The sequence below is a fragment of the Balaenoptera musculus genome, chromosome 12 (genome assembly GCF_009873245.2).
Source record: "Balaenoptera musculus isolate JJ_BM4_2016_0621 chromosome 12, mBalMus1.pri.v3, whole genome shotgun sequence".
In the NCBI taxonomy this organism is placed as follows: Eukaryota; Metazoa; Chordata; class Mammalia; order Artiodactyla; family Balaenopteridae; genus Balaenoptera; species Balaenoptera musculus.
This window is the reverse complement of record NC_045796.1, coordinates 7,812,286-7,840,157: the sequence shown is the minus strand read 5'-3', so window position 1 is coordinate 7,840,157 and position 27,872 is coordinate 7,812,286. Positions and strand designations below refer to the sequence as shown.

Sequence of the window (27,872 nt, the reverse complement as noted above, 5' to 3'; positions counted from 1 at the left end):
ACAAAGATTTATTATTCTCTCTCCATCTTGCTGCTCATACTAGTTTCTTATCTACAAATGCCTTCTCTTCCGCCTGGCCTTTTCTCCTGCTATTTATAGCCATGTCTCAAACATAGCCTTCCAATTGTGATACTCAAGATAAATGGGAAAATCATCTAGACCACAATCAATTCAATACAAAGATAGAAAAAAATTAATTAATTCAATAAAAAGACAGAAATATTTGTATGTACTCCTACCCAGCAGCCATACAACATTGCTATGTACATGAAAATTTCCTAGTGGGTATTCTTGTTCTCCTTATATTATTTCTTTGGGCCATATTTTTTAAAGTTTTCATTTTGAATTTTTCAAAGAGCTTTCCACCTTTTCATGTTTAAGACATAGCTTTAAAATCTCACAACATCGAATATTCTGTCTGCCAGCATTCTACCACCTGCATTAGAAAACCAGTGTTAATATATACATATATATACAAACTGCACTAAAATTGACCTGGATTACTGTAATTTATACATTTTATTTTTGTATTTAAAGGAAAAGAGAACTTGAACTCATTGCATTTTACAGCCAGGAAATGGTCTGAATTATCTTAATTTCATTGTACTTTTAGAAATAATTTATTGGCTCAACCAGAACTAGAAACTACTCTTTGACTCCAGTATAGACTGGGAAAGTAGTCATTTGTAATGTGAAGAATACAAACAAAAATTAATTCCAAAAGGAAAGTAATCTACAAGTAGAACGCCTTTAAGCCATGAAATCAGCTAAGGACTCAAAGCCCCTTGGTGTTACTCTGCTAACCCGGGGCTCATCTCTCCAGACCACCTTTCATGCATAGACAGACTCTGGAAATCATTCATTGCCGACAGCGTTACAGCATCTGTTTGTGCCTGGGGTACAATAAAGAATTCTTACGGAGACGTATGTTATTTTACAAAAACCAAGATTGCACAGAAGGCACTATTAGAGCTGGTCTGTGAATCGTTGTCCCCTGTCTGCAATCAGGTAAGTGCAGAAATTGGGAGTAAGCACTTAGAAACTTTTATACCGATCCGGCATCGCCATGACATCCAAGTGTGTGACTGGTGGACAGGTCTCCTTGAATAGGATGTAGACAGTTCCGATGTTGCTGAATTCACCTTGGGGTTGTACGTGTCATGAGCTGCAGACTATTCATGCCCAGTAAGACCATATATTGATCTGCAATAGATCAAAACAGACAAACAAATAAACATGTCTCCTTTACCACTAATGGGTTGAGAGGCATTGATATCAAACGTAGTCTTTGAAACCTGTTTCTTTTACACAACATGTTGTGAGTATCACTCATTTCAGTAACTATGTCGATAAACCTTATTTTTAGTGAATGTGTTATCCTTCAGTTTTTAAGTTGGATTAATTGAGAGGTCACTCAAGTTTTAATCGGTGCCTGCAAATCTCCTAAGACTGCCTTTTCCCATTTGAAGATGGCATTACTGTGATTTATGTGCAATGGTACTAAGAGTCAGAAACAGTGGATCACTTTTGAATGCTTTGTCCAGGGGGACCACTATCACACTATAGAAGGTACCTCACTAAAAGACAATTTCATCCAGAATGAGGTCCAGCAGCAGAAACTTCTGGGCAATATTTTAGCAATTAATAGCATAGTGGCCTCTTCACCGAGACTTTCACAAATCCCCAAAGTAATAGATGTTTTAAGAGTTTTGGAGACCCACGGGGAATACTGTGTCAATTTGGCACTTCCCAGGCTACACTGACAATAGAAGGATGACCACTGTTTTGCCCTCATACTCCTGTCCCCTTTCCTCTACCTGACATTCCTAAACAGTCGTGGCCTAATTTCCACTCCACCTCAAAGTTACCCTCAACACGGTGCTCTAGATGGCTCCTGACAGACGACAGGAGTGGGACGTAAGAAGAAACCCATTTACCATTCCTGCCCTAAACCATTTGTGATGAAAAGGTTTTCAAGAGAGGTAATGTGCTTCACCTTGCACTTGTTATAATGGCACAAGCACTGAAAGGAAAAGTGGCAAAGGACTTGCTATTGTATATGTTCAGAGAGTAAAATACAAACTCTCAAATCTCTTAGGCTTGACTAGGTTTTTCTACTTTGTCAAAATTCAACTCTGGAATATTTTAGCGCTGTTTAGCGTTTTCCTTCATGGCTACCATCTTCTCCGAAGATGTCTTTAAGTCTAAGATCCTAGATGCTTCAAATATAGAGAGCATCTATTTCCAAAGGGTAATAGTATCTGTAATATTTGTCCCCCAAACCAGAAACTTTTCTCTAGGGAAGTCCAAATTGTAATCAACTAGCGAGAGAGTGGGTCAGAGAAAGAAATGAACATTGGTCAGTCTAAATCAATGTTAGGGTCCAGTATTCTGCCATATAATAATGGAAGTGCTCTATGGTTTTTTTTACTACGTTCACATACTAAGGTAAAAAATAGCTACTCTGTGCCTAATAAGGTAAGAATGAGAGCGTTTCAAATACTCTTACCCATTTGTTAAAAAACAAAAAAGAAAATATGATTCCTACTTTTTCCCCTCAGACCTGAGCACAGGCCACGATTCACTTGCCAAATTTTCTCTCAGCAGATTGTTTTCAGAAGTTTTATTTCTAGATTTATTACAGTATTCCCAAGGAAACTAATCTTTTTTTGTGCTTTATAAACAGCACAAATGTCATTATGACGTCTTTTGGTAACTCAGTCTGTGGTGAATAAACCCTAATACCTGGTATATCCATTCCCAAATGCGATAAAAAAAATACTAACTATAAAATTTTAGATGAATAAACCCAAACAATTACCTTTTCAAAAACAGTTAAAGTCAGTATGCTTTACAAAAGCTAAAAGTTGTAGGCCAGTAGATTTTTATTGTTCTTATTCAACAATCATTTATTGGTCACTACGTCTGGACCAGCTCTGTCCAACAGAAATCCCTGTGGTGATGGAAATGTTCTGAATGGACATAGTCCAATATGGTAGCCACCAGCCACATGGGGTTATTGAGCACTTGAAACGTGGCTCAGGAGGAACACAATCTTTCATTTCACTTAATTTTAATTAATTTAAATTTAAATAGCCACATGTGGCTAATGGTACCTTACTGGATAGTGCAGATATAGAATAGATATCAATGTTTTAAGATAGAAAGATGAATATGATTTGGCTTTTCTCCCAAAAATCTACAGAGTAATGGGAAAAATAAAATGCATACATAATTTTACATAAAAATCCTGATCAAATTTATATGGAAGTTAATAATGAGATAAAATTTATATGGAAGAAAAAAGCCCCCAAATTGCCAAGATAACTCTGAACAGGGGGAAGGTGAGGGGAGAGAAGAGGTGAGACTTGTCCCACCAAATACTAAGAATCATCATAGAACTATCATGATTAATAGTAAAATATTGTCATGGAGATAGACAAATAAGCAGTAGAACAGAACGAACAGTCCAGAAGCCTATTTGTGCAGGATTTTTTTTTTTCTTTTTGGCAAGATGCAAAAAGCAGAAGCTATAAAGAAAAATGATACATTTTACTAACTATCAGAATTTAAACTTTTTGTAGTCACCAAGACAACATAAATACAGTTAAAAGACAAGCCACAGACTAAGGAGATAGAACATATACAGCTGACAAAGGAGCAGAATAAACACATATACAAATAACTTCCCAAAACTTCAGTAAGAGAAAACAAGTAACAAAGAGAACATAGGCAGAGGAGATGAGAGGTGATTCGCAAGAGATGAATCTGAAAGATGAATACATGTCAAATGTGCTCAGTTACAGGAAATGAGCTAGATCCATATTTATCAAGGCTAATAGGTCTCAAAAATATAATGTGGGGACTTCCCTGGTGGTGCAGTGGTTAAGAATTGGCCTGCCAATGCAGGGGACGCGGGTTCGAGCCCTGGTCCGTGAAGATCCCACATGTCGTGGAGCAACTAAGCCCGTGCTCCACAACTACTGAGCCTGTGCTCTAGAGCCCGCGAGCCACAACTACTGAGCCCACACGCTACAGCTACTGAAGCCCGCGTGCCTAGAGCCTGTGCTCTGCAACAAGAGAAGCCACCGCAATGAGAAGCCCGCGCACTGCAACAAAGACCCAACGTAGCCAAAAATAAATAAATTCATTAAAAAAAAAAAATATATATATATATATATAATGTGGAGTAAAAAAGAAAAGTGACAGAAAAATAGTATCGTACCATTTGTGCAAACTTCAAAGCACCCCAAGTACTGTAGAGGTTTCCCTCGCTCTCCGAAAGTAGAGGTTTTCTATGAAAGCTTTCCTAAGCCAAAATGGCAAAAGGCGAAGAAGCAGTTACCTTAGGACACACCTTGCTAACAGATGCAGAAAAAGAAATTGAAATGAAGCACAGATGCTCACAGATAGTTCAAAGCTATGCCGGCTTGCAGCTGAGATGCTGCATGTAGTTTCTGGAGAAGGAGCTTGGCAGGGCCACTCTTGCTGCTGGGGTGAGCACTGCTTCTATAATGACTTGCCGCAAAACAAGAGGTGAACGCTATTTTCGATTTTCATCTTTTATTATAAAAGTGAAAATCCTCTTTGATTTCTTGCGGTTAGGAAAAACAGGTGCTAATGTAGGTCTTTCATAAAAGTAAAGTGGCATAAGGCAAACTTTTGAAGAGCAAGGGACACCTGTACAGTGTTTGTGTGTAGTACCTAGGCATAAAAAGGATTAAAACATGGAGGAGATGAGTAATGACTTCATGATAACTATACCTGGGCAAGAGGCGGCCTGAATCTTCATCAGAGGGGGCCACACTTTCGCCTTCCTCTCCCCTAGAGCCAAGGGCTTGTACCCACCTGAAGCCCATCCCCCTTCCCATCCTCCTGCCTCACACCAACACGCTGGGATCTGAGATCCCAGGTTTCCCTGCTCAATGGTCCTGAGCCTGTGTGGCCTTTTCCCCAGGCCCACCTTCTGAAGGAAGGGCCTGGTAGCTGCCCTGGGGAGGAAGGGAGGGGAGAGGGGACACGACCTGAAGGCATATGACGGAGACTTCAGCTGTGTCTAGGAGTGTTAGTTCTTTATAACAATATACCTAAAACACGATAACATGACATTTGCTAATTCTGGGGAACGGTGGTATTTTTGTACTACTCTCTTTATTAATAGCCAACTTACATATAGCACTTGCCATGTCTCAAGTACTGTTTTAAGCGATTTGCATAAAAAATGAAAAGGTGTCATTGCTACTCAGTTTTACGGAAAAGGCTGAATAACTTGCCCAAGTCACTCACCATAGAGTAGAAGGGGATTTGAACATAGCAGGTCTGGCTCCAAAGTCCATGATCTTAGCAACTGCTCTAGGTCTACTTGTCCAAATGCTCAGATTACTTCATTTAAAAAAAAAAAAATGGAATTAAAGTTAAAATAGCCTGACAACTGCAATACAAAGAAAAATGTAGTGAAATTCCTTAAGAAGGTTCTTAGATGTGTTAGGAGCACAGACAAGGACGGCAGACATGACTTGGGGAAGAAGGCAGTTTCGGCGGTTGGGGAGGGCTCGGAGGAGGGGATGCGGACTTTTGGCCCAGGCCTTGCTGGGCAGTGGCTGGGAGGGCAGGAGAGTGAAATGCCAGGAAGAGGAAACTTCTTTGTGTGGACAGGCACAGGTTTAGGAAAGTTAAAGAAGGATTTAGGATTAGCAAGTCGTGGTGTTTGGCTGTCACATGTGGGGGACAACTTGGTGAGGGACGTAGGTTGGCATCTTGAAAAGGAGGGTGAGAAATGAGTATTTAATTTGGAAACCAAGGCAAGCCCTTGAAGGAAGCACCTCCGAGCTGCTCTGTGGGAAGACAAGGAGGAGTGCAGCCTGGATGGAAGGACAGCGGCCACAGGTGAGGAGCCCCTAGGGTCACTGTGAACAAAGTTGGTGGAGGAGAGGAGGCCGTGCCTGTGGGGGGCAGGGGAGGAGGGAGGGGTCAGGAAGCATCCAGTTGTTCCACCAATAATTATGGAGCACCTACTATGCACCGGGCACTGTTCTAGGTGGTGGCAATATAGAAATGAACAAAACAAAACTTTCTGTCCTCGTGAAACCTGCCTTCTAGTGGAGGAGGGGGCACAAGTAAGAAAAAGAAGTAAATTTAGTAAACAAAGGAATAAAAATATGCATATGTTAGAGAGTGATAAGCACTATGGAGACAGATAAAACAGGGAAGGGAGCTGGGGGCTTGCCTGTGTGTGTGTAGGTGTGTACTGGGGCCGGGGTAGTGGGGAGATAGCTAGGAGGGATGAGCTGAGGGCACCTTTGAGTAAAGGCCTGCGGAGTGCCAGGTGTTGAGATGATATTGAGAGTCTTGGGGTGGGGCCATGGTTACCCCAAAAGAGAGGGCAGAGAAGGAGCTGGGTGGGAGGAGGACAGATTGAGTCTGGGGTCCCAGGGGGGCAGTCAATAATATGGACTACACCCTGGAGCGTGAGACATGCACACACAGAAGTCGCTGCTCACCAGGTGACAGATGAGCTTCAGTAGCTGGGAACAAGGATGATAGAACAGTAAGAACTCTCATTCAGTGAGCCCCTAATGTGTGCCCACCTGCCACCAGGTGTTTTATCCTTCCTAGTACCCGGGATCCTTAGGACATCCCTGCACGGAAGACAGTATTAACTCAGCAAGAAGTAAGAACGACAGTAATAAGAGCTAACACGTGAAAGGGCATACTGTGCGTCGTCAGGCACTTTTCTGGCACTTTATGTGTAGTAACTCATTCAATCGTCACAGCAACCCCAGGAAGGTATCAGTCTCATTTGACAGATGAGAAGACTGGGCTGGCCCAGGAAGGTGCCCAAGGTCACAGCTGGTGAACCGAGGCAGCCTGGCTCCCGTCCTTGCTCTGGAAGGAGGAAAAGTCAGTCTGCGCTCTACCGGCCTCTCCACCCTCCGAGAAAAGCGAGCTAAGGGTAGAACGCTTTTCGGACGGCTGGGGTGGGGTTCTGGGGAGAAGAGCTGGAGAAATTCTCAGAAGATACGTCTTGAGGGGGGGAGGCTGGGCCAGGGCAGGGAGGGTGCTGTTAGGAGTGCAGGGTGAACCTTATAGCTGAAGGCTGCAGCCGCGAAGGGGCTTTTAACCCGGCCCGGGGAGGGCATCCGAGTGTGGACGTGGACACAGCAGCCCGGACGCGGACCAGAGGCCAGGACGCCAGATCGCACACAGCTCTGCGGATCTCTGGGAGCGAATAAGGGAGCTAAAAACAACGATGGAAACCAACCAACAAACACCCTTTCTGGGCGATTTCAGGCCGAGAGCGAAGGCCTTGGCTAAAGAAACCTGTAAGGGGCTGAGGTCCGTTCTCACTTTGAACTCCAGGACTCTGAACGAGACGCCTAACACCCCTGTGGGTTGCCCGGCTGCTCTTTTGAAAAAGTTGGACGCTCTCTGAGATGTCGCCAAAATCTAACCCCGCGTGGTCCTAGCTCTGCAGTGCGTCCACTGCTCTGGGACCCGGCTGCCCGGCCCCAGGGGTGCGCCGGGCGGCTCTGCTCACCCCACGGACGAGAACTGGCGGGGGGGGGGGCTCCCGCGGCACGGGCGCGGGACCCGGAGCGCGCGCGTCGTCGGTCCCCCAGGCGGCACCCGGGACCACCTAGAGACCAAGTCCCATTAGCCTGGGAGTCGCTGGGTGGCCCTGGAACTTTCTTCTCTGGAGCCCGATCCGGGACCGCCCGCAGAACAGGCTGCTGGCAAGGACCGAATGGAGCTCCGCGCCAGGCCGGAGGCTGTGCGCGTCACTCGCAGTCCCGGGCCGGGTCCGCGGCGCGCGGTGGCGCTCCGCCAGGCCGCGCCGCCCGCGCCGCGCCGCGCGCCCACCCCGACCCCTCGGCGGCGCCCCCGGGGAGCGCGGCCCCGACCTCCGCGGGCGCCCCCGGACCGGAAGCGGGTGCGGCGGGCGGGGGCCCCGGGGCCGGAGGAGCGGCGGCCGCTGGCGCGGCGCCCAGGGGCGTGAGGCGGGAGCGCGGGGGAGGCGGCGGGGCGGAGGAGGCGGCCGGCCGGCCCGCGGGTCACTCGGAGGCCCGGGCGGCGGGCGGCAGGACGCGCTCGGGGAGTCGGGCGGGCGGGCGGGCGGCGCGCACCATGCCCTCCTTCGACGAGGCGCTGCAGCGGGCCGGCGAGTTCGGCCGCTTCCAGCGGCGCGTGTTCCTGCTGCTGTGCCTGACGGGCGTCACCTTCGCCTTCCTCTTCGTCGGCGTGGTCTTCCTGGGCAGCCGGCCCGACCACTACTGGTGCCGCGGGCCGAGCGCCGCCGCGCTGGCCGAGCGCTGCGGCTGGAGCCCCGAGGAGGAGTGGAACCGCACGGCGCCCCCCCGCCTCGGCCCTGCGCCCTCCGAGCGCCGCGGCGACGGCCGCTGCCAGCGCTACCTCCTGGAGGCGGCCAACGCCAGCGCCGCCGCCCCGGGCGCGCTCAGCTGCGCCGACCCGCTCGCCGCCTTCCCCAACCACTCGGCGCCGCTCGTGCCGTGCCGGGGGGGCTGGCGGTACGCCCAGGCCCACTCGACCATCGTCAGCGAGGTAAGGGCCCGGGTCCGCGCCGGGCGCGCCCGCCCCGCCGCCGAAAGCCGGCCGGGAGCGGACGGCGCGCGGAGCCCCCGCGGACGCCGGGAGTCGGTGAAGCCGGCCGCCGGCAAGATCCGCGGAGGCCGGGAGCTGTCGGTTACCTCTGGGGGCCGACCGGGTTCATCCCGCGCTTGGAAGCGTGGTGCTGCGTCCTAACTGCCCGGGCAGTGCCTTTGCTTTATCTCCCTCTGCTAGTGAAGCAACGGAGTGGTGCTTCGGTTTAGGTGTGAACGAAAACCGCCCTGGAAGCCAAGTGCTAAGATGCTTCGCACACGCCTCCTGAGGGATCGAAGCATCCTGTACGGTGCTCGTTGTCTCTGAGATGTGTGTGCGCAGTAGTTGGAAATGTCGGGTGGACGCGGGTAGAGAACCGCAGCGTCTGGGGCGAGCGACGCTGAGCAGGTCCGCGCCGGCTCGTGGTCCCCAGGGGGCGAAGGAAAGGAGAAACCAACGTTTGAAGGCAGCGCCAGCTGTCTCTAGTTGCCCAGATGATTATCTGAAATGCAAAAGGACAAAGGTCGAGGCTTTCCCGGGAGCATGATTTTGGCAAAACTGCTTTGGGGCAAAGAGCAACATTTGAGAGAAGTTGGGAAAGCCAAGGTTTTGAATTTAAAAAAAAAAAATTTTTTTTTTCCTGCTAATAAAGGACAGGAACGCAGCAGAAGAGGCTGTAAGGCATACATACTGGACACCCCACTTATTGGGGGGTAGCTGCTGGTGTCGGGTGGGGACAGTCCCCACGGTTTTTTGGCCACGTTTGAGCTGGCAGTGCCTTGGGGGGTTAGGTGCCCTCACCCTTGGCGGCAGAGCTGTTCCTGCGCTGCGCTGGGCTGGCAGTTTGCATCTTCATCTTGGTGAGTTCTGACTTTAGGGACTGCCTCCACTGAGCTTGCAGGGAAGGTATGAGCAGTTTTACTGAACTTTGCTGCAAGCATGGATCAATTTAATTTCTAACAAGTGATTGAATGTGCTCAGGCAAATTGGGAAGGAAAAATGTTTGTCTTTAATTTATTGTCATAAAGAATTTTTAAGCACCTGCTTGAATAATGGGGGAAACACTGGCTTCAGGGTTCGCAGTGCCTCTTCTGCCTGTTACTGGTGTTCTTTGGTCTGGTGGTGACCTAGTCTCTCTGAAGCTGGGATTGTAGGTCTTTGAGGTTATGCGTGTTCTGTGTGTTAGCACACTGTGTGTGGTCCTCTGCTAAGTGCTTTAGAGATCAAACCCCATGGCAGCCCAGGAAGGCCATGTGTATGTGTGTTTGGGGTACTTTAATTTCTACCTAATTCGTGGGTCATGATCGGGACTGCTTTATAAACTGTGGTGGTCTTGTTGTTAGGGGTTTCACTCTTGAAATGGATAGGGTGTGGGCTCGGGTGGGAGAGGGTGTTATCACTGGTACTTCCTTTGAGTTGTATCCATTAGGTGGCTGCTTAGTGCTACTTTCCAGGCAAACCAGAAGACGCTGCTGCTCGGAGAGTAGACGCCTGATTTTTGAAGACATAGAGATCTCAAATGAAGAATCAAATGAACACACACTCCAGTGGGGTTTCCATGAGCAGGCATGATCCCTAGACATCAGAGAAGGGAGACATAAAAATCTCTAAGTTAGTGTCCAGACAGGTACTTTAAAAGCATTCTGGGGTTCCAGGGTTGTTTCAAGCACTCCAGGGTTATTTCAAAGGAGGGACAGTTGGTCTTATGAAGGTCTAACAGGCACTGTGGAAGGTGGGAGTTCAGGAGACCTGGTCCTGGCACGGTCTCCATCTAGCTGTGGGGCTTGGGTGGATAGCTTAACCCTTCTGGGCTTAGCTTTCTCATCTGTAGTATCAGGGGTTGGATTAAACCCTTTACAGTCCTACCAATGCCATCAGTGTCATCACTGGACGGCTGTTCTCAGTGTGCTCAGAACAATGACAAAAATCTTCAAGGAAAAGTAAAATGCTATTCAGAATGCTCCCTTAAGGCCTCTGACAACTTCTGGAAGTATATTGGAGAGAGAGTTTTTTGCTGTTGTTCTAAATTGTTTGCTTCTTCTGGTTTGTTGTTTTAATGTTTTGATTCTTGAGAGCAAACCCTCCGTCTGTTCAGGAAGTTCAGCATCCAGAAAAACTCCTTCCCGCTCAGAGTTCTGCACAGCTAACATATTACTGTCTGGTTTTGCATATGATCCAATTAGTGTTTGTTCTTTCACATCCTGTCAGCGTGACCCATCTCTGGCTCACACCGTACACCCAGTGTGTTTTCAGAGACTTGAAATCTAACATATGAATCATGGAAAGGGGGTGACTTGGGAGAGTTCAGAACGCGGAAGGGGAGACCAGATTCCAGAATGGCAACATACAGCTGTTATATGTAATCCTTGCGCCATGGCGGGGGAGACAGCACTGTCCCGGCTTTTAGAAGAGGAACCTGAGGCAGGAGATGTGAAGGGACCCACTAGCGTCCCAGACCTTTTATGTAGCCAAGGTGGGTTCAGATCCGGGGGTCTTGATTGTGAATCCGTCTCCTTTCCTCCAGGCAGTGCTCTTAAGTCCTTGAAACAGGTCCACACAACATGATACCAGATCACTCACACTTTAGAACCTGCAAGAAATCTAGCTGAACCTTCCTGTTTACTTAGTTACTGTCCTGGTCCTCTGGCCAGCGTGTCATTTTATTTCATTTCACGGCCCGGAACACGATCCGCTGCAGATGAGGAGGTGGGAACGGCAGTCTGTACTCTCGGTGTGAGTGTTGCGGAACGGGCACTTAAACCTCATCCACCCTTTTTTCATCTTACAAAGAGAAACAGCGCCAAGGAGTTAAGTCAGAAGTCAATGCGAGGTGCAGGGCCGTTTCTGTCCAGCTCGCCCTCTGGTTTCTCCTGCTCAAGGTGATGCAGTGGATTTTTCACCTACATTCAGTGACCTCAGCACAGACTTTTCTAACGTCTGCATCTCAGCCCTATCTGGTTGTCAGACATTGGGCAGAAGAAAGCATGATGTGATGCGGAGAAGTCCAAGCCCTTACCGCCCAAATATTTCAAATCATTGCCCAGGGAGTGAGACTCTGAAATTAATGTTAAGACTTGGAAATGCTTGCTTGTGTACCATGGATGGGGGGATAAAAGAGCTCCTCTCTCACTAGGAACCAGGCCTCAGAGCACCATTAAAAATAGACCGAATTGCCCTTTCTAGATCATTTTTCTCCCACACACAAGAAATGAAAGTCCATTTGAGGGAAGTGGCTCACCCATTGAAGAAAACAGGCTGCTTCCATCTCTGGGGCTGTCGCACTGCTTCTCACGTCTCTGCTTTGCTTCCTGCGTATCCAGCCCCCAACATGAGGCCAGCCCCAGACATTAGTGTCATCAGCCTCTGGTCCTTACTATTTGCTAAGCGTGGAAACACAGTGCCATGGATACTGGAGAAAGGAGTGTAGCCAGGCCCAGGTTTTATTCTGGGCTGAGTCTCTGATTTGCTCTGAGCACTTGAGAAAGATCTTACTTTTATATTGTTTTTATTTTTAATATTATTTGTGCTTTCCCTGGTTTTTGCTGAATCAACCTCACCAAGAGAACATCTGTTTTATTATTACTTCAAAGGACCAACTATGGTATTCATTTTCTATTTCATTAGTTTGTCCTCTTTTTTTTTTAGTTTGCGTTATTCTTTTAAAAATCTATTTTATTGAAGTATAGTTGATTTACAATGTTGTGTTAATTTCTGCTGTACAGCAAAGTGATTCAGTTATACATATATACATTCTTTTTCATATTCTTTTCCGTTATGGTTTATCACAGGATATTGAATATAGTTCCCTGTGCTATACAGTAGGACCTTGTTGTTTATCTTCCTGTTTATTATTTGTTCTGGTTTTTTGGATTTACTATGGGTGTGCTTTTTTTTCCCGATTTAAGTTAGCTGCTTAGCTCAATTCTTTCCTGCCTTTCTTCTTTTCTAGTATAAATGTTTAAAGCTATAGATTTCCTTCTGTGTACTTTTTTTGGACTACACCCAGCAAGTTTTGAAATGCAGGTTTTAATTATTATTCCATTCTCGGTATTTTTAATCCCCATTATTTCCTCTTTGACCCATGATTTATTTAGATATTTGTTTAAAATTTTTAAACATACATTGATTTTTTTATCTTTTAATTGTTGACTTCTAATTTAACCTTGGAGTGGTAAGAGAACGTGGCCTGAATGATACTGATTCTTTTTTTTTTTTTTTTAATTATTTGGCTTTATTTTCTAAGTATTCTATTGACCTTTTTATTTTTACCATTTACTTTTTAAGTCTCTCTCTTTTTTTTAATTTTATTTTTGGCTGTGTTGGGTCTTCGTTGCTGCTCTCAGGCTTTCTCTAGTTGTGGAGAGCATGGGCTACTCTTCGTTGTGGTGCGCGGGCCTCTCATTGCAGTGGCTTCTCGTTGCGGAGCACGGGCTGTAGGCGCGCGGGCTTCAGTAGTTGTGGCGCGCAGGCTTCAGTAGTTGCAGCACGCGGGCTCAGTAGTTGTGGCACGCGGACTCTAGAGTGCAGGCTCAGTAGTTGTTGTGCACGGGCTTAGTTGCTCCGTGGCATGTGGGATCTTCCCGGACCAAGGATTGAACCCGTGTCCCCTGCATTGGCAGGTGGATTCTTATCCACTGTACCACCAGGGAAGTCCCTGATACTGATTCTTTGAATTTTATTGGAACTTTCTTTTTGGCCTTCTAGGAGGTCAATTTTTATAAACATTCCATACATGCTTGAGAAGAGTGTGCAGTCTTTAGCTATTGGGTGTAGGGTTTTATAGATGTCCAATATTTGAAGCTTGTCCGTTGTGTTGTTACAATATTCTATATTTTAATTAACTTTCCATCTGCTTTGTCTAGCAAGCATAGAGAGTATTAAAATTTACCATTGTGTTGGGGGGGTTTGTCATTTTCTCCCTATATTTCTAGCAGATTTTAAAAGTTATACACATGAGATTGGATGCATGTACATACAAATTTAGAATTTTTAAAAATCTACATAGTGAATTGAACCTTTTATTATAGTGTTGGTACTCTGTCTAAAATCCATGATGTATATTGTCTCGAGGTCTACTTTGTATAATATTATTTAGCTACTCCAACTTTCTTTTGGTTAATATTTGCCTGCTATATCTTTTGTTATCCTTTACTTTCAAACTTCCTATGTTCTAATAATTTAGATGGGTTTCTTATAAAATGCATATAACTTGATTTTGCATTTAACTACTATGCTTAGTCTAGTCACCATTTCTTGTGGTAATTGGTATATGGGGGCTTATTATACCATTTTTTTCTTTCACTTGTTCCTTTTATGCTTTTTCCCTTCCTTTAAAAAAATGATTTTAAATTTGTTTCTCTTATTCTATTTACTCCTTCCTTTATTTGTTTGGAATTTAGATTTTTTTCCCCAGCTTTTCTACTTTTTTTTTTTTTGGAAGTATAGTCGATTTACAATGTTGTGCTAGTTTCAGGTGTACAGCAAAGTGATTCATTATATATATATTTTTCAGATTCTTTTCCATTATAGATTATTACAAGATATTGAATATAGTTCCCTGTGCTATATAGTAGGTCCTTGTTGTGGAATTTAGATTCTTTATTTCAATTCTTTTAGTGGTTACCCCTGAAATTTTGCTAAGTTTACTTAACAAAACCTAAATTTAATACTCCAACCTCCTCCTAAACAATTTAAGATCTTAAACACTTTCATTCAGTCACTTCTCCTGTATTATAGGCATTAATAGCCAATATTCTAGGTCTGTTCCTTTATTGTTAATTTATGGGTTTTGTGTAAATCATGTATGCTTGGGTTTATACTTACACTTTATCTACTCATTATTCCATACCCTATCTCTTTTCCCCCCTTCCTTTTCATATAGATCTTTAGCGTGTATCTCTAGGTGGTAAATGTTCTCAGTTTTTGTTTATATGGAAATGTCTTTATTTCACCATTATTCTTTAAGATTTTTTTTTGATGTGGACCATTTTTAAAGTCTTTACTGAATTTGTTACAATAGTGCTGCTGTTCTATGTTTTGGTTTTTTGGCTGCGAGGCATGTGGGATCCTAGCTCCCTGACCAGGGATTGAACCTGCATCCCCTTCACTGGAAGGTGAAGTCTTAACCACTGGACTGCCAGGGAAGTCCCCGCTATTATTCTTGAAAGATAGCTTTGCTAGGTAAATAGTTCTATGTTGCCAATTATTTTTCCTTAACCCTTTGAAGATGTTAGTTCTGCCTTGTAGCTCTCATTTTACTTTTGAAAAATCTGTTTGTCAGTTTAACTGTCCTTTTCTCTTGGGTTGTGTCTAGGTGGGTATTTCTTTTTTTTTTTTTTTTGTGGATATTTCTTTTATTTATCCAGCTTGGTGTGCATTGCCTCTAAAGGGTGTCTGACATATAGTAGGCACTCAATAAATAGCTGTTGAATGAACCAGTTGTGTTTCCTTTCAACTGTGAATTTTGGTTCTTTGGTAGGTTCTGGAAAATTCTCAGCCATTATCTTTTCATTTTCTGCTCTCTATTCTTTCCTTCTGAGATTCGATTTGGACATAAGTTGGACCTTCTTTTTCTGTCCTTCATGAGTCTTAACCTCTCTCTCATATTTCTCATTTCAATATCTATACGATGGTTAAGATATTTTTTCAGACCTATCTTCCAGATCACAATGTTTCTATTCAGCAGTATCAAATCTGCTGTTTAATCTATTCATTGAAGTGTTTATTTCAGCAATTATCTTTTTCATTTATCAAAGTTATATTTGTTATCTTTCAGATATCCCTGGTCATTTATTGGTAGTCTCTTATTTTTTGCTCATTCTTGTGTTTCCATTTTTCAGTTTCTTTAAGGGCTTTATGTATGATTACTCTATATTTTATATGTGGTAGTTACACTGCCTGAAGCCCTTGGTGTTTTGAATCTCTCATTTGTCATTTGTTATGTGTTTGGCACTTGTTTGTCACGTGTTGGTTGTGAGTTCCCAGCTGGTTGAGTGTCTCTGTGGGAAACCTGGCTGCCTACAGAGAGGATTTGCACTTGCTTCTGTCTGAGCTTGGACACCCATGATCTGGAATCATTTTCTTCCTTCCAGACTTCCTGGTGCATCTACAACTGCTGAATCTGTCATTGTTGTTTGTTTTTATTAGAGGTGTATGATTTCCCCTTACTTTCTGAAACACCAGCAATTCAACAAAAATTGTGTTTTATGCTGAATCTCATTTTTTCAACAAGAGTCCCTCAAAATAACTCGTCCTTTCTGCTGATGACAAAAGTGTATTAATAGTTTCACAGATTTTTTTTAATGGAGTGAAAGCAAGACCTTAATGAGTGAGCAGTCACCCCACTAGGTGTCTGCTACTTGGTGTTGGCAGCAGGATGAACCAGCAGATCCATGCAGTGATGTGTGTATGAACCCCAGAGCCAAAAGGAATGAGACTATGAAAAAGCATCTCCTGCTTCTTTCTGGCAACTGATTTATTAGATTATCAGCTACAGATCAATTGAAATTTATTTAGCATTTGTTATATGCTAGGCGCTGGGCTAGGCTGGTAATACAAAGATAGATAAAATTGCCTGATGAGTTCTGGCAGAGAGACTTGCCCCGAGACAGTAATGTACTGAGAGTGGTGACAGGTGTGGTGGAGGGATGCCTTGTTATGATTGACTGGGGGTGAATCAAAGCAGAATGTGCACTGACCTTGACCTCAGCCCCAGAGGAGAAGGAGGAGTCCAAGAGGAATATATGAGGAAAAGGATGTTCTATTCCCACATTCTGTCATCTTCAGCATCATTTATTTGTAGCCATTTATCGACTGCCCTCTGGAGCAGTGGTTGATGTGTATTCCTTTGACCCACCCACACAGACATGGAATCAAAAGATCAGGGTGGGGTTCAGGAATCTTCGTTGTTCACAAGCATGTAAAACCCCTGCAGGTGGTCCCTAGACTACACATGAGGAGTGTGACAAGATCATCACAAGTGGAACAGCCTATGTGTGGGTGAAGCAAGTGCCACCTCCCCCAAACAAACCCTGCAGACCTTGGGATGGAAGCATTGTCCCTTTACCCAAGACAGGAGTCCCACATTTTTTTTTAAGATGAAAAGATAACCCTCAGAATGGGAGAAAATATTTGCAAATGAATCAACAGACAAAGGATTAATCTCCAAAATATATAAACAGCTCATGCAGCTCAATATTAAAAAAAACAAACAACCCAATCCAAAAATGGGCAGAAGATCTAAACAGACATTTCTCCAAAGAAGACATACAGATGGCCAAGAGGCACATGAAAAGCTGCTCAACATCACTAATTATTAGAGAAGTGCAAATCAAAACTACAATGAGGTATCACCTCACACTGGTTAGAATGGGCATCATCAGAAAATCTACAAACAATAAATGCTGGAGAGGGTGTGGAGAAAAGGGAACCCTCTTGCCCTGTTGGTGGGAATGTAAATTGATACAGCCACTGTGGAGAACAGTATGGAGGTTCCTTAAAAAACTAAAAATAGAACTACCATACGACCCAGCAATCCCACTACTGGGCCTATACCCTGAGAACACCATAATTCAAAAAGACACATGCACCTGTACTTTTCCTCTGGGACACACAGCTAGGTTGTATTTCCCAATGTCCCTTGCAGCTGGTGGGGGGCGGTCCTGTGGTGTGTTCTGGTCAGTGATGTTGGGAGAAGCAACACACCTGGAGCCAGAATAACCTTCCTCCTCGCAATCCCCCTGCTTGCTTCCTTCCTTCATCTGCCGGCAGAGAGTCCTGAAGACCCCAAAGACAGCAAAGCCCTTAGCTGGAAGGAGATCAGTGCTTGAAAGCCTGCAGGGAGGGGACCCCCCATCTTCCTCCCCTCCACCTCCTCTGCATGGGAATGTGAAATTAATGAAAAATAAACTTTCTTGTGTTAAACCACTGAGATTTGGGGGGTTTTTGTTACAGCTCTCACTGTGAGCCTACCCTGACAAATACACATTTTGGTGTATTTCCTGGAGGCTGCAGGCACCTGATGAAATGGTAGGGAAGCTCGTTCCTTCGAGACAGTCCTCCCCTTGGTCAGCACACAAGGTCACCATGACCTTGCCTGAGGCCCCTACGGGCCCCTCTCCTCTGCAGGCACCCCTGCTGCAGCCCCCCCAGGGCACGCCTGCCTGTCCTCCCTGGGCTGTGAGCGTGCTGTTTCCTCTTCTCCAAATACCTTTCCTCTTTCTTCTTGAGGATGTTCCATTTTTTTCCCTAGAGATGCAGCTAAGAGTTACCTATTCCAGAAATACCTTCCCTGCCCCGACTCTGGGGGTCTGCTTTCCTTCCTCTGCCCAGCCACCCCCTGTGTGTGCTGAACGTATTGCCTTCCTCATCAGACTGCAGCTTTCTTTTGTTTTTTTCAAGTTTTACTCATCAGTGTAAACCCCAACACAAATACACCAACATGATTTCGTGCATGTAGAGGGGACATGTTTCTTGGTTAAGTGGAAAATTGTGCAGATGGCTTCTGGAAGACCTTCATTCTACGCAGCTTTATAGTGAAACGTTGTATTTAGAAGTCTGGACCTTCTTTCTTCAATCTGCTGTAATCTACATTCACTGAGTAGAACTTGTACTGATCATTGGGACCCAGTGGGTTCCAGGGTTCTGGGTTATTCTTTCTGTCCCAAGTGACATCTGGATTGAACGATGCCAGGCGCAGGCGTACAGTGCTGTGCCAGTACCTCCTGCTCCAGTCAATACAAAGAGGGGGATCAAACTAGAATGCTTCTTGGCCTGACCGATGATCTGGCAGAGCATGGTTGCGACAGAGGCCTTGAGTCCAAATGCAGAGAAAAACAAACCTGCAAAGCCCGAGACTAAATAGCCTCCGCGCCGAGCAGGAGTGGACGTCCAGAGTCACCCAGGACCTAGACTGCAGCTTTCTTGGGGGCAGAGACTGTTTAGCATATATTTGTGATGAGATCACATGGCATTTAATAAATCCCGTGATTAAATTAATGAGTGAACGGGAAAGGGATTGAGTGAAATATTTGACCCCTTTTATAACTTTGGCTCAGCCAACCCTGAAATTGACCTTCGTAGACTATAATAAGCTCTTTTCCCCTCAACAGTGCTGCTTTATTTTTGCATTAATTCTGTATATTAATTTAGAGAAAATGGCCATTTTAACAATTTTGATTTTTTGAACATGGTGTATTGGATGTAATTTGAACGTGATGTGTTGCTGCATTTTCTTAGGCGTGATTCAGTCTGTCTCACAACGTTTTGTAGTTTTCAGTATGAAGGTGTTACAGAAATTTCACAGGTTTTATTCTTAGGTGTTTGTTTTATTTTTTTATTTATTTATTTATTTTTTTTTAGGTGCTTGTTTTATTGATAACCTTGTACAGAGCTGCTTCTTCATAACTTAACCAGCAAGGGCTTGTCTTCCTCCCCTTCACACCAACGGGCTCTGACAAATCACCGGGGTGGGGGGCCACGGCCCTGCAGAAAGTGGCTCCAGGCCTCTGGAGCAGGGGGACGGCCGCCACCCGCAGACCCCTGTCTACACGGGGACTCTGTCGTCCTCAGACCCTAATTGGGGGATGCGACCCGGAACATTAAAGCGACAGGAGAGAGCAGGTCGGCTGGCTTTTTGGGGCCATTATTTTTATGTGCTGACGTCCATTGTGCAGAAAAGGCCTTTCTCAGCTGTCCTGGCACTTTTGGGCACGTCTGTGTCATCAGCCGAGCTGGGCTCCAGGAGCAGCAGGGCACAGGTGCAGGGCACAGGTCAGCGAGGGGCACACGGGCGCCTGGCTGGCAGCAGTTCAAGGGTGCAGTGCTGAGCCCTCCAAGGCCATTGGGGGCGGGGTGGGGAGACACTGCCTACATTTCAAAACAAAATAAAACCTCTCCAATTTTTCCTCATTTTTTTTCTTAAACTATAACCAAGAAAGGAAGTGTATTTCTATTCTGTGAGGAAATAGCAAAGTTCCTTAAGGTTCTTGGTGTAGCTTTCTAGAATGACAGTGACACAAGCATGGCCAATGATAGTTACTGCCTTTTTATCTGGTGAGAGATCGGTAACATGGCTTTTAAAGGATTGCTGTGCTCTAACTTTTCTGTGCATGTAATAAAACAAAGTAACTTTGGGGCTGGTGCTTGTGTAACAGTAGAGGAAAACCATGAGGGATGCAGTGTAGGGGCTCATACGAAGGTGAATAAATAAATGTGATTTAAAAAAAAAAACCCTGCGTTTAAATTGTATGGCTAGTATGGGCCCCGCCAAGCACGTCCCTCAAAGTGTATGACTGATTTAGAATTTAACTTTAAAAACTGTGTTCAGGGAAATTAAAAATGAAAGTCAGAAAATGAGTGTGGTGATTATTGTTGAATATTTTCCAAAAGCTTGGATCCTCGTCTCTGATTAATCAGTGAAGCAGACGTTGTAGTGGAAAGGGTGCTGATCCGAGACGGGACGCCTGGCACAGGTCACTGTGAGTGGCTGGGGGTCACTGGGGGTGACAGGTCACATCCCTGGACCACTGTTTCCTTATCTGAGTGGAGTAGTCAATTGTCAATGGATTTCCAAGGTTCCTCTACCTCTGTCATTGTGCAGCCAAGTTCATTTTCAGGTATTTAATTCCTGACCCTGAACTTGGGGTTGCCATATCCATACAAGAGTGGGAAAGTGGCTTGGGATGAAGCTAACTTAAAAGCTGGAGGTGTTCAGTTCCGAAAATCAGGGTGGATTCTTCCCCAGGACACCTTACTTCCTGGCGGGCGTGCCATGAACCGTGTGGACAGAGGCAAGGGTGATGGCGCGGGTGTGGCCACATTCTGGAGCAGGTGCCCGTCCTGCCCTCTGTAACATCTGCTGTAGACCCTAGAGCTTCATGGGGAATGTGAGGAGGGGACACGCCCTGGGCCGTCTACACAGTGGAAACTGCCCAAGGGAGGCAGGATGGGGACAAGCTTGGACTTCAGAAACGAAGGTGATTATTCTGCTGTCAAACCCAGTCTTCTGAGACAGGGGACCTCCCTGTTGGATAGTTACAGGCCAGAGCAGGAGAGATGAGCAAGTGACAGGTGGGGCTCTGGATTTCCATTTTAATGGCCATCGCTGGGACCAGAAAGTTGAGACACTCATGAGGAAATACAAACCGGAGCTTCACAAGCCTGTCCGCACTCACCCGCTTTGGCCTCAGTTATCTGATTATTAACACTTTAACATTAAACTTAACATTTAACTGAAGTGTTAAGACATTTAAGTATTTGAAAGTGATTCTGACAAGACTGTGTCTGTTTAGGGAGTATATAACCTTTCTTTTATGGGTTTTGTTGTTAACTTGTGTTGTATTGATTGGTCATAAAACCTACAGGTAAGTGTGGGAGACTGTGTTTTCTTGTTTCTTAGAAAATAGTTCAGGGATGAAATTTGGAGGCTTCAAATAAGGTGAGAAGTGAGACACGTGCCTCCTCACCGGTGATTCCGGTTCCTGTGCAGGAAACTGCAAACCAGCCGTCTTGCTCTCCTCCCCCAAATGACGGGAGACCTTTTCTTCTTGGGTGGATGTCAGCTATTTTAGCAGTTGTTGGAATATAATTGTTTAATTTTTCTTGGCTTCACAATGCAGTCATGAGAGTTTCACATGTCAGACAAATTTGTATATCATAGTCTAGAATGCAATTTTATTTTTTATGGAGTGAAAAGTTAATTTTATTACTGCTTGTATAACACGGGGGCGGCTTTGGTAAAATGGTGATTTTCCATGAAGTGCCTTCAGGACAGCGGTGTCCAGTGTGAGAGACCCAAGTGAGGCCTTTATAAGAGTTGGATGGAGCTAGGGCCGCAGCAGGCCCTGCTGCCCAGAGGAAAGAACATTGTCTTGATTCTTAGGACAGGGGGACCCGTGAGACAGTTTGGCATTGGTGACTTCTGAGGGCTTTGAAAGCTTTCGCTGTTGGTGTCGTGAAGTCTCTGGAGCCCACCTCCTCGGGGGGCTGAGGGTACCGCGCCCCTCCTGAGAGACAGCAGAGCATCCATTGTCTGGACGGCGCTCATGTGAAGCGGGTGGGCGCACTCCCAGGTGTGTGATGAAGGCTTCCCCCTGGAGGACAGCAAACACCCACTCATCACTCTCTCTGCCCGATAGCGTCACGTCTCAGATGCCTTTCCCAGAGGTGGCTTATGCCCCTCGGACGCACAGAGTGGCTCTGATTTCACGGGCTTCTGCCAGCTGGAAGCGTCGTGTGGCCGCCGACAGCACAAGATGAAAGACGACATGTGTGTCTCCTGCCCCCAGGGAGGGATGCTGTAAGCTGATGCGCCTCAGACATAAACAGAGGGGCCTAGGCACCAGAACCTCCTATTCTGAAGATTGATGGTAGCACATTTATGGGAATCCAAGGACCGTGGAGAAGGCAGTGTGGGCTTTTAATATGTATAATCCTTGTTTTTTTTTTGTTTTTTGTTTTAAATTGAAGCAAGCTTTTTTTTTTTTAATTTATTTTATTTATTTATTTATGGCTGTGTTGGGTCTTCGTTTCTGTGCGAGGGCTTTCTCCAGTTGTGGCGAGCGGGGGCCACTCTTCATCGCGGTGCACGGGCCTCTCACTGTCGCGGCCTCTCCTGTTGCGGAGCACAGGCTCCAGACACGCAGGCTCAGTAGTTGTGGCTCGCGGGCCCAGCTGCTCCGTGGCATGTGGGATCTTCCCAGACCAGGGCTCGAACCCGTGTCCCCTGCATTGGCAGGCAGACTCTCAACCACTGCGCCACCAGGGAAGCCCTTAATATGAATAATTCTTTTTTTTTTTTTTTTTTTTAAATTTATTTATTTATTTTATTTTATGGCTGTGTTGGGTCTTCGCTTCTGTGCGAGGGCTCTCTCTAGTTGCGGCAAGTGGGGGCCACTCTTCATCACGGTGCGCGGGCCTCTCACTATGGCGGCCTCTCTTGTTGCAGAGCACAGGCTCCAGACGCGCAGGCTCAGCAGTTGTGGCTCACGGGCCCAGTTGCTCCGCGGCATGTGGGATCTTCCCAGACCAGGGCTCGAACCCGTGTCCCCTGCATTGGCAGGCAGATTCTCAACCACTGCGCCACCAGGGAAGCCCAATATGAATAATTCTTGAAGAGCAATGTTTTGGAGACATTTATTGAGAAATGAGTGCCCTCTCATTGTCCTCAAATGAGGGTTTCAAAGCAAACCCTCATAGGGAAGTCACGTGGACAATTGACAATATTAAATATCCAGGGCAGAGGAGAAAATTAAATGGAAAGTAATGAAAATTAATTTGGCATCGACTTTAAACAAATCAAATAAAGAGATAAATTTCAGAGTTTCTGTAGTGTAAAGGAAATTGTTCCAAGAACCTTTCCCACAGAGAATCTTGCTCTTTCTGTGTCTCAGCTACTTGGTAATAATGGTAATAACACATTTACCTAAGGCCTCCATTTGTCCGCCAGCCAGCATCCTGTCAAGATGGCTACGCTCCCCTACCCAGTATGCATGTCTATAGGGCACTTCCAGAAGAATTTTGGTTTTTAAATCAAACCAAGTGCATTACAAAACAAAATAAAACTACCTATGTCTTTATCCACTATATAGATAATTAGATAATGACCATTGATTGTTGCAAAATACTGTGAAGAAATGATCAACTTGTAGATCAGAACTGGTTCATTGTGCCTATCTGTAAGGCAAGGAAGTGGCTAAGAACACAGGATTACTAGTTGTGTGAACACGGGCAGATTTCTTAGTTTGAGACTGTTCCGAGCTCAGGTTCTTACCAAAGGGGAATAATCGCTGCTGGGTGGAGCTGATGGGAGGCTTATGTACGTAACACATGCAAAGTGCATATCCAGTTGTCTGCCCAACCTAAGTGCTGCGTGAATGGTGATATTGCAGTTGTTGGTTACAGATATTGTGGAAGTCCACTCAGAGAGGCAGCTTGGGTCTGGGAATTAGGGGCAAACCCCTAGAAGCTTTTGTTGGGCAGAACACTGAGATTCCAGCCCCAAGGGACATGGCAGGGATCACCTGCCTAGAGCTGGTACAGCTGGAGCCCAGGAATAAAGACTAAGAAAAGACCCAGAATAGATTCCCACAGCTACAAGCTTTGGCAAGACGTCCCGAGCTTCCATTTCTTCACCTCCCTCGGGCCCCTATGGATCTGGGCGGGGTTAGGGTCCACGGTCGCTCAGAGGCAGACCGACAGCTCTGCCCACTGCCTCCTCTGCAGCCCCAGTTTGATTGAGAGATTGTGAAAAGAACTAAAACATCATTCTAGCACGAAGCTCTCTCCATTGCGCGTTTTATTCACAAGCACAAGAAATCCTTCAGTAAATCTGGACAGCAAAAGTTTCCCTAAAGATGCTGTGGTTAGAAAACCACCGGTGTGGCTCACGCCTATGTTCTCGTTGGGTCAATTACACAAATTTGCTTCACATTTTTGGGCAGTTTGCAATGGCCCTATCATGTCACAGTTTGCTTGGCCTGTCATGAGAATCTGGCCTTAGAGAAAAGACCGAAAGACTCCCCTCTGCCCCTGAAATCTATGAAATGAATACAGGGCAGTGATGGTGGGGCGGGAATTATGAATATTGAGATTCAGTTTGGGGTTGAGATAAATTTGGGCTTAGTTGTTCTATGCATTAAGCAACCCAGTTCTCTTGACATTGAATAGACACTACAGTGTAATCCATGAAAGTAGCTTAATACCCAATAGGGACAGAAAGCCATACTATAATATACTACATGTAACTTTATAGTTATTGACACACCTTTCCTGCTTAGAAACCTGATTTTCTCTTTAATTACCTGACAACATTAAAACATAATGTGTTTTTTTCTTTAATTAATTAATTAATTAATTTATTTTTGACTAGGGTCTTCGTTTGGGGTCTTCGTTTCTGTGCGAGGGCTCTCTCTAGTTGTGGCAAGCGGGGGCCACTCTTCATCGCGGTGCGCGGGCCTCTCACTATCGCGGCCTCTCTTGTTGCGGGGCACAGGCTCCAGACACGCAGGCTCAGTAGTTGTGGCTCACGGGCCTAGTTGCTCCGCGGCATGTGGGATCTTCCCAGACCAGGGCTCGAACCCGTGTCCCCTGCACTGGCAGGCAGATTCTCAACCACTGCGCCACCAGGGAAGCCCCAAAACATAATGTTTTATGTTTTAACTATTTAAACTATTTAAAACATAGTGAACTCATTTAATCCTCACACACGCTGTGAGGCGTGGGCTGTTATCCCTGTTTTGTAGAGAAGGAAAGGAAGGTGCAGAGAGATTAAGTAATTTGCCCCAAGTCAGGCGTTGCAGGATGGGAGAATTGGAAAAGATACTTTTGATGTGGGAACCAACAAGAGATTAATTGATAGCTCTAGAATATGAAAGGGACTTCCATAAATCACCAAGGAAAAGATAGCCAGCCTTGTAGCAAAATTGACAAAGGATATAGACAGTTTTCATGAAAGGAAACCCAAAAGGCCATTCAGCATAGGAAGCCATGCAGATTCACTCATCATCGGAGAAATGCAGATACAAACAAGATAGCACTTTACCCTTGTTAGGCTGGTTAGAAACCAAAAAGCCCCGTGGTGCCAACTGTTGGTAGATTTCAGGTCTACTGCTGGAGGGCAGGTGGAGCTATTCTCAAGAACAATCTGAAACTACTGATACAAATTAGGTGTCCACAAACATATACTGTGACACAGCAATTCCACTCCCATGCATGAGTCCCAAAGGAAAATCTGAAATCTATCAGGAGGCAGGTATGTTCACTGCAGCGTTATTTGGGCAACAAGGAGTTGGAGACAAACCTACGCATATGTTGACTTTCAAAGGTGTTTCGTTGTATACTGAAATTTAACACAAAGAAGCTGAACAAGCATCAGGAAAGTTGTGCCCTTTACATGAAATTAAAAATATGTAGATTCTGCAAGAATGCAAACAAAAGATATACCTTAACACATCAGGATGGTTCCTTTGTGGGGATGGGATGGGAATAGGAATAGGGACAAAATAGAATAAATAAATAAAATAAGATGGGGGTCCTTTATAACCAATGATTATAATACATTATAATTAACTCAACCTTCTGCCCTTGAGGTTCAAAAGAGACAAAGGGGTAAAAAGAAGGAAATGGATTTTTCTACCCAAGACACTTACGGGTCTTGTAAGATGCCTTAGAAATCACCCCAGGCCCTGGCCTATTGAATGAATTGGCCAATAACCTAGAAATGTAGTTAGGATCTAGGTTAGTGGATTTCAGACTGTTTTGGTGACCCTAGACATTGCAACACCTGCCCCCTTCAGGAGAGTAATCTTACTTTTATCAGTTTTATTTTGGTGTTAAGATTCTGTTTTGTTTTTAAGAGGGGAAACAGAGTTCTGCTTCTAAAATAATGTTTGAAAAGATACAGGATCAATATTCCCCAGGATCCCTTCCAGATCCAAAATTCTATATTTTAATCAAAACAACCAACTTAACAAAAATGTTTTAAAACTCAGAAGTTGGAGTGTCAGCTTCCCTTATGATGGTATATAAGACATTTTCTTGGGAAGGTGTTGGGAGCGTCCTTTCCTGAGGCTTGTTCAGCTTCTTTGTGTTAAATTTCAGTACACAACCAAACATCTTTGAAAGTCACCGTATGCGTAGATTTGCACTTTATAGACTGAATGCGTCTGATGTGTACTGAGCCTGCAGATTTCTTTTTCCTCTTGTGACAGCTGACCTGAGACTTCCCCAGAGCTGTCTGCCTGCGGGAATCAGAGGCAGCACTGCTGAAGGTCAGTAGACATGATGATTTCACCTGGGGGTGCTGTGTCCTCGGATGCAGACCAGTGACTGGGGCGTGGATGGAGGCCTTTCCTGAGCGTGTCACATGGAAGATGTCTCTCAGTTTCCATCTCAGAAGTCTCATATAAAATGTCATCATTCAATCATCAAGTCCAGTAGTGCATTCCCAATATTGCCTTCTAGTTAATCCATAGTTTTTATTATGCTTTTATGTGTTCTCAGATAGAGAATTTCAGGCATCACTTTTGTCTTCAGTGATCACATAATCTTCCTAGTTAGGAAGACGAGGTGGCAGATATTGTTCAGAATCTTCTGGGGGACTAGGTTCTGGAAGTCATGACTAGACAAATCTGCAAGTCATCCTGAAACGAGATGCTTTGATCCGTCATCACTTTCTTTTTTACTTTGCCCTTTTCCCACTGTCCTTTGGTTCTCCAGGGAGGTACTGTCTTCATCTGAGTTCCCCACACAGCAGAGCCTGAGACAGGGCGTATGTGCTAGTTTACGTCTCAGGGCAGCCGGGGCGCAGAAGCAGGGGCAGGGAGGTGAGGTCGGGGAGAAGGGAATGGACCCCTCACCGCTGCGTCCTCTAAGCCCCTGTGCAACTGACCCCTGAGAAGCTGAGTAGAGGGTGGGGGACAGAGCTGGGGAGGGAAAAGGGAGGAAGAACGTACCCTGGGTTCTGCCTCCTAGGGGTCAGATGTTCCCTCCCAGGCATTAACTCCCTCACGCTTTCAGGTGGAGCCCAGAGGTGGAGCCCAGAGGCGCAGGAGGCCAGGAGCTGGGAGGGACCTGCGTCAGGTGATCAGAGCTCCCGTGGGCCAGCTCATGAGGCAGGTGGCGCCTAGAAGACCGGAGGGGGCAGGGAGAGTGCAACGTGGTGCCAACAGATCGTTAGCTCCTGCACAGACTCTGTCCCGAAACCTTAGCAGGGCCACGCCCAGTGGCTTTTTGCCTCCCTGTTTCCAGACATCTGCATGCCCCCACTTTTGGTTCACCCTTATGTCAGACTCCCTATGCCCACCCCCTCCCTGTGCCCTTGCAAGGGGGCTGCCTTGCATCCCCCCTTTGTCTGCGGAGTTTCCCCCTTATGGTACCGTGCTCTGCCTGCCAGCCGCCACTTTCCTCTTCTGCTTGGGGTTCTCTTAGGGTGACCAGCTGTCCCAGATTGCCTGGCATTGAGGGGGTTCCCTGTGACTGAGGACTTTCAATGCTAAATCTGGGAGAAACCCCGGCAGACCAGGACAGTTGGTCATCCCGAGCACTCCACAAGTAGAAAGAATGATTCACAAGATGTATAATAATAAAGAGCTGTGAACAATGCAGATGTATAATATGGTTAAATAAACAGAATGTACCCATTTGATACAATATGACAGGGATGATAAAACTGAATTGACAAATAATAATGTAGAAATGTTTATGATGCAACTATAAGTTAAAACAAGAGGCTGAGATAACAGTGTGTGCATATTGCATGATTTCAGTCATATACT

General features: G+C 45.6%; 1 protein-coding gene, 1 long non-coding RNA gene and 1 pseudogene across 3 annotated transcripts in view; 1 reads left to right on the top strand and 2 right to left on the bottom strand.

Annotated features, from left to right (window-relative positions):
• Positions 1–506: 506 nt before the first annotated feature.
• On the bottom strand, positions 507–7,778 carry LOC118905245. The gene is made up of 3 exons (XR_005022186.1): positions 6,501–7,778; positions 5,287–5,382; positions 507–1,203 (listed from the first exon to the last, which is right to left on the bottom strand). It is a non-coding gene; the product is annotated as an uncharacterized LOC118905245 (long non-coding RNA).
• Positions 7,779–8,067: 289 nt separating this feature from the next.
• Positions 8,068–27,872, top strand: part of SLC22A3 (solute carrier family 22 member 3) — a 96,405-nt gene continuing 76,600 nt past the window's right edge. For both annotated transcript variants that reach the window (XM_036871808.1, XM_036871806.1), the window contains exon 1: positions 8,068–8,559. In XM_036871808.1, the coding sequence (XP_036727703.1) occupies positions 8,125–8,559 (435 nt within the window). In that variant the 5' untranslated portion in view covers positions 8,068–8,124. The remainder of the gene's footprint in view (positions 8,560–27,872) is intronic.
• Positions 17,876–18,752, bottom strand: LOC118905243 (annotated as a pseudogene).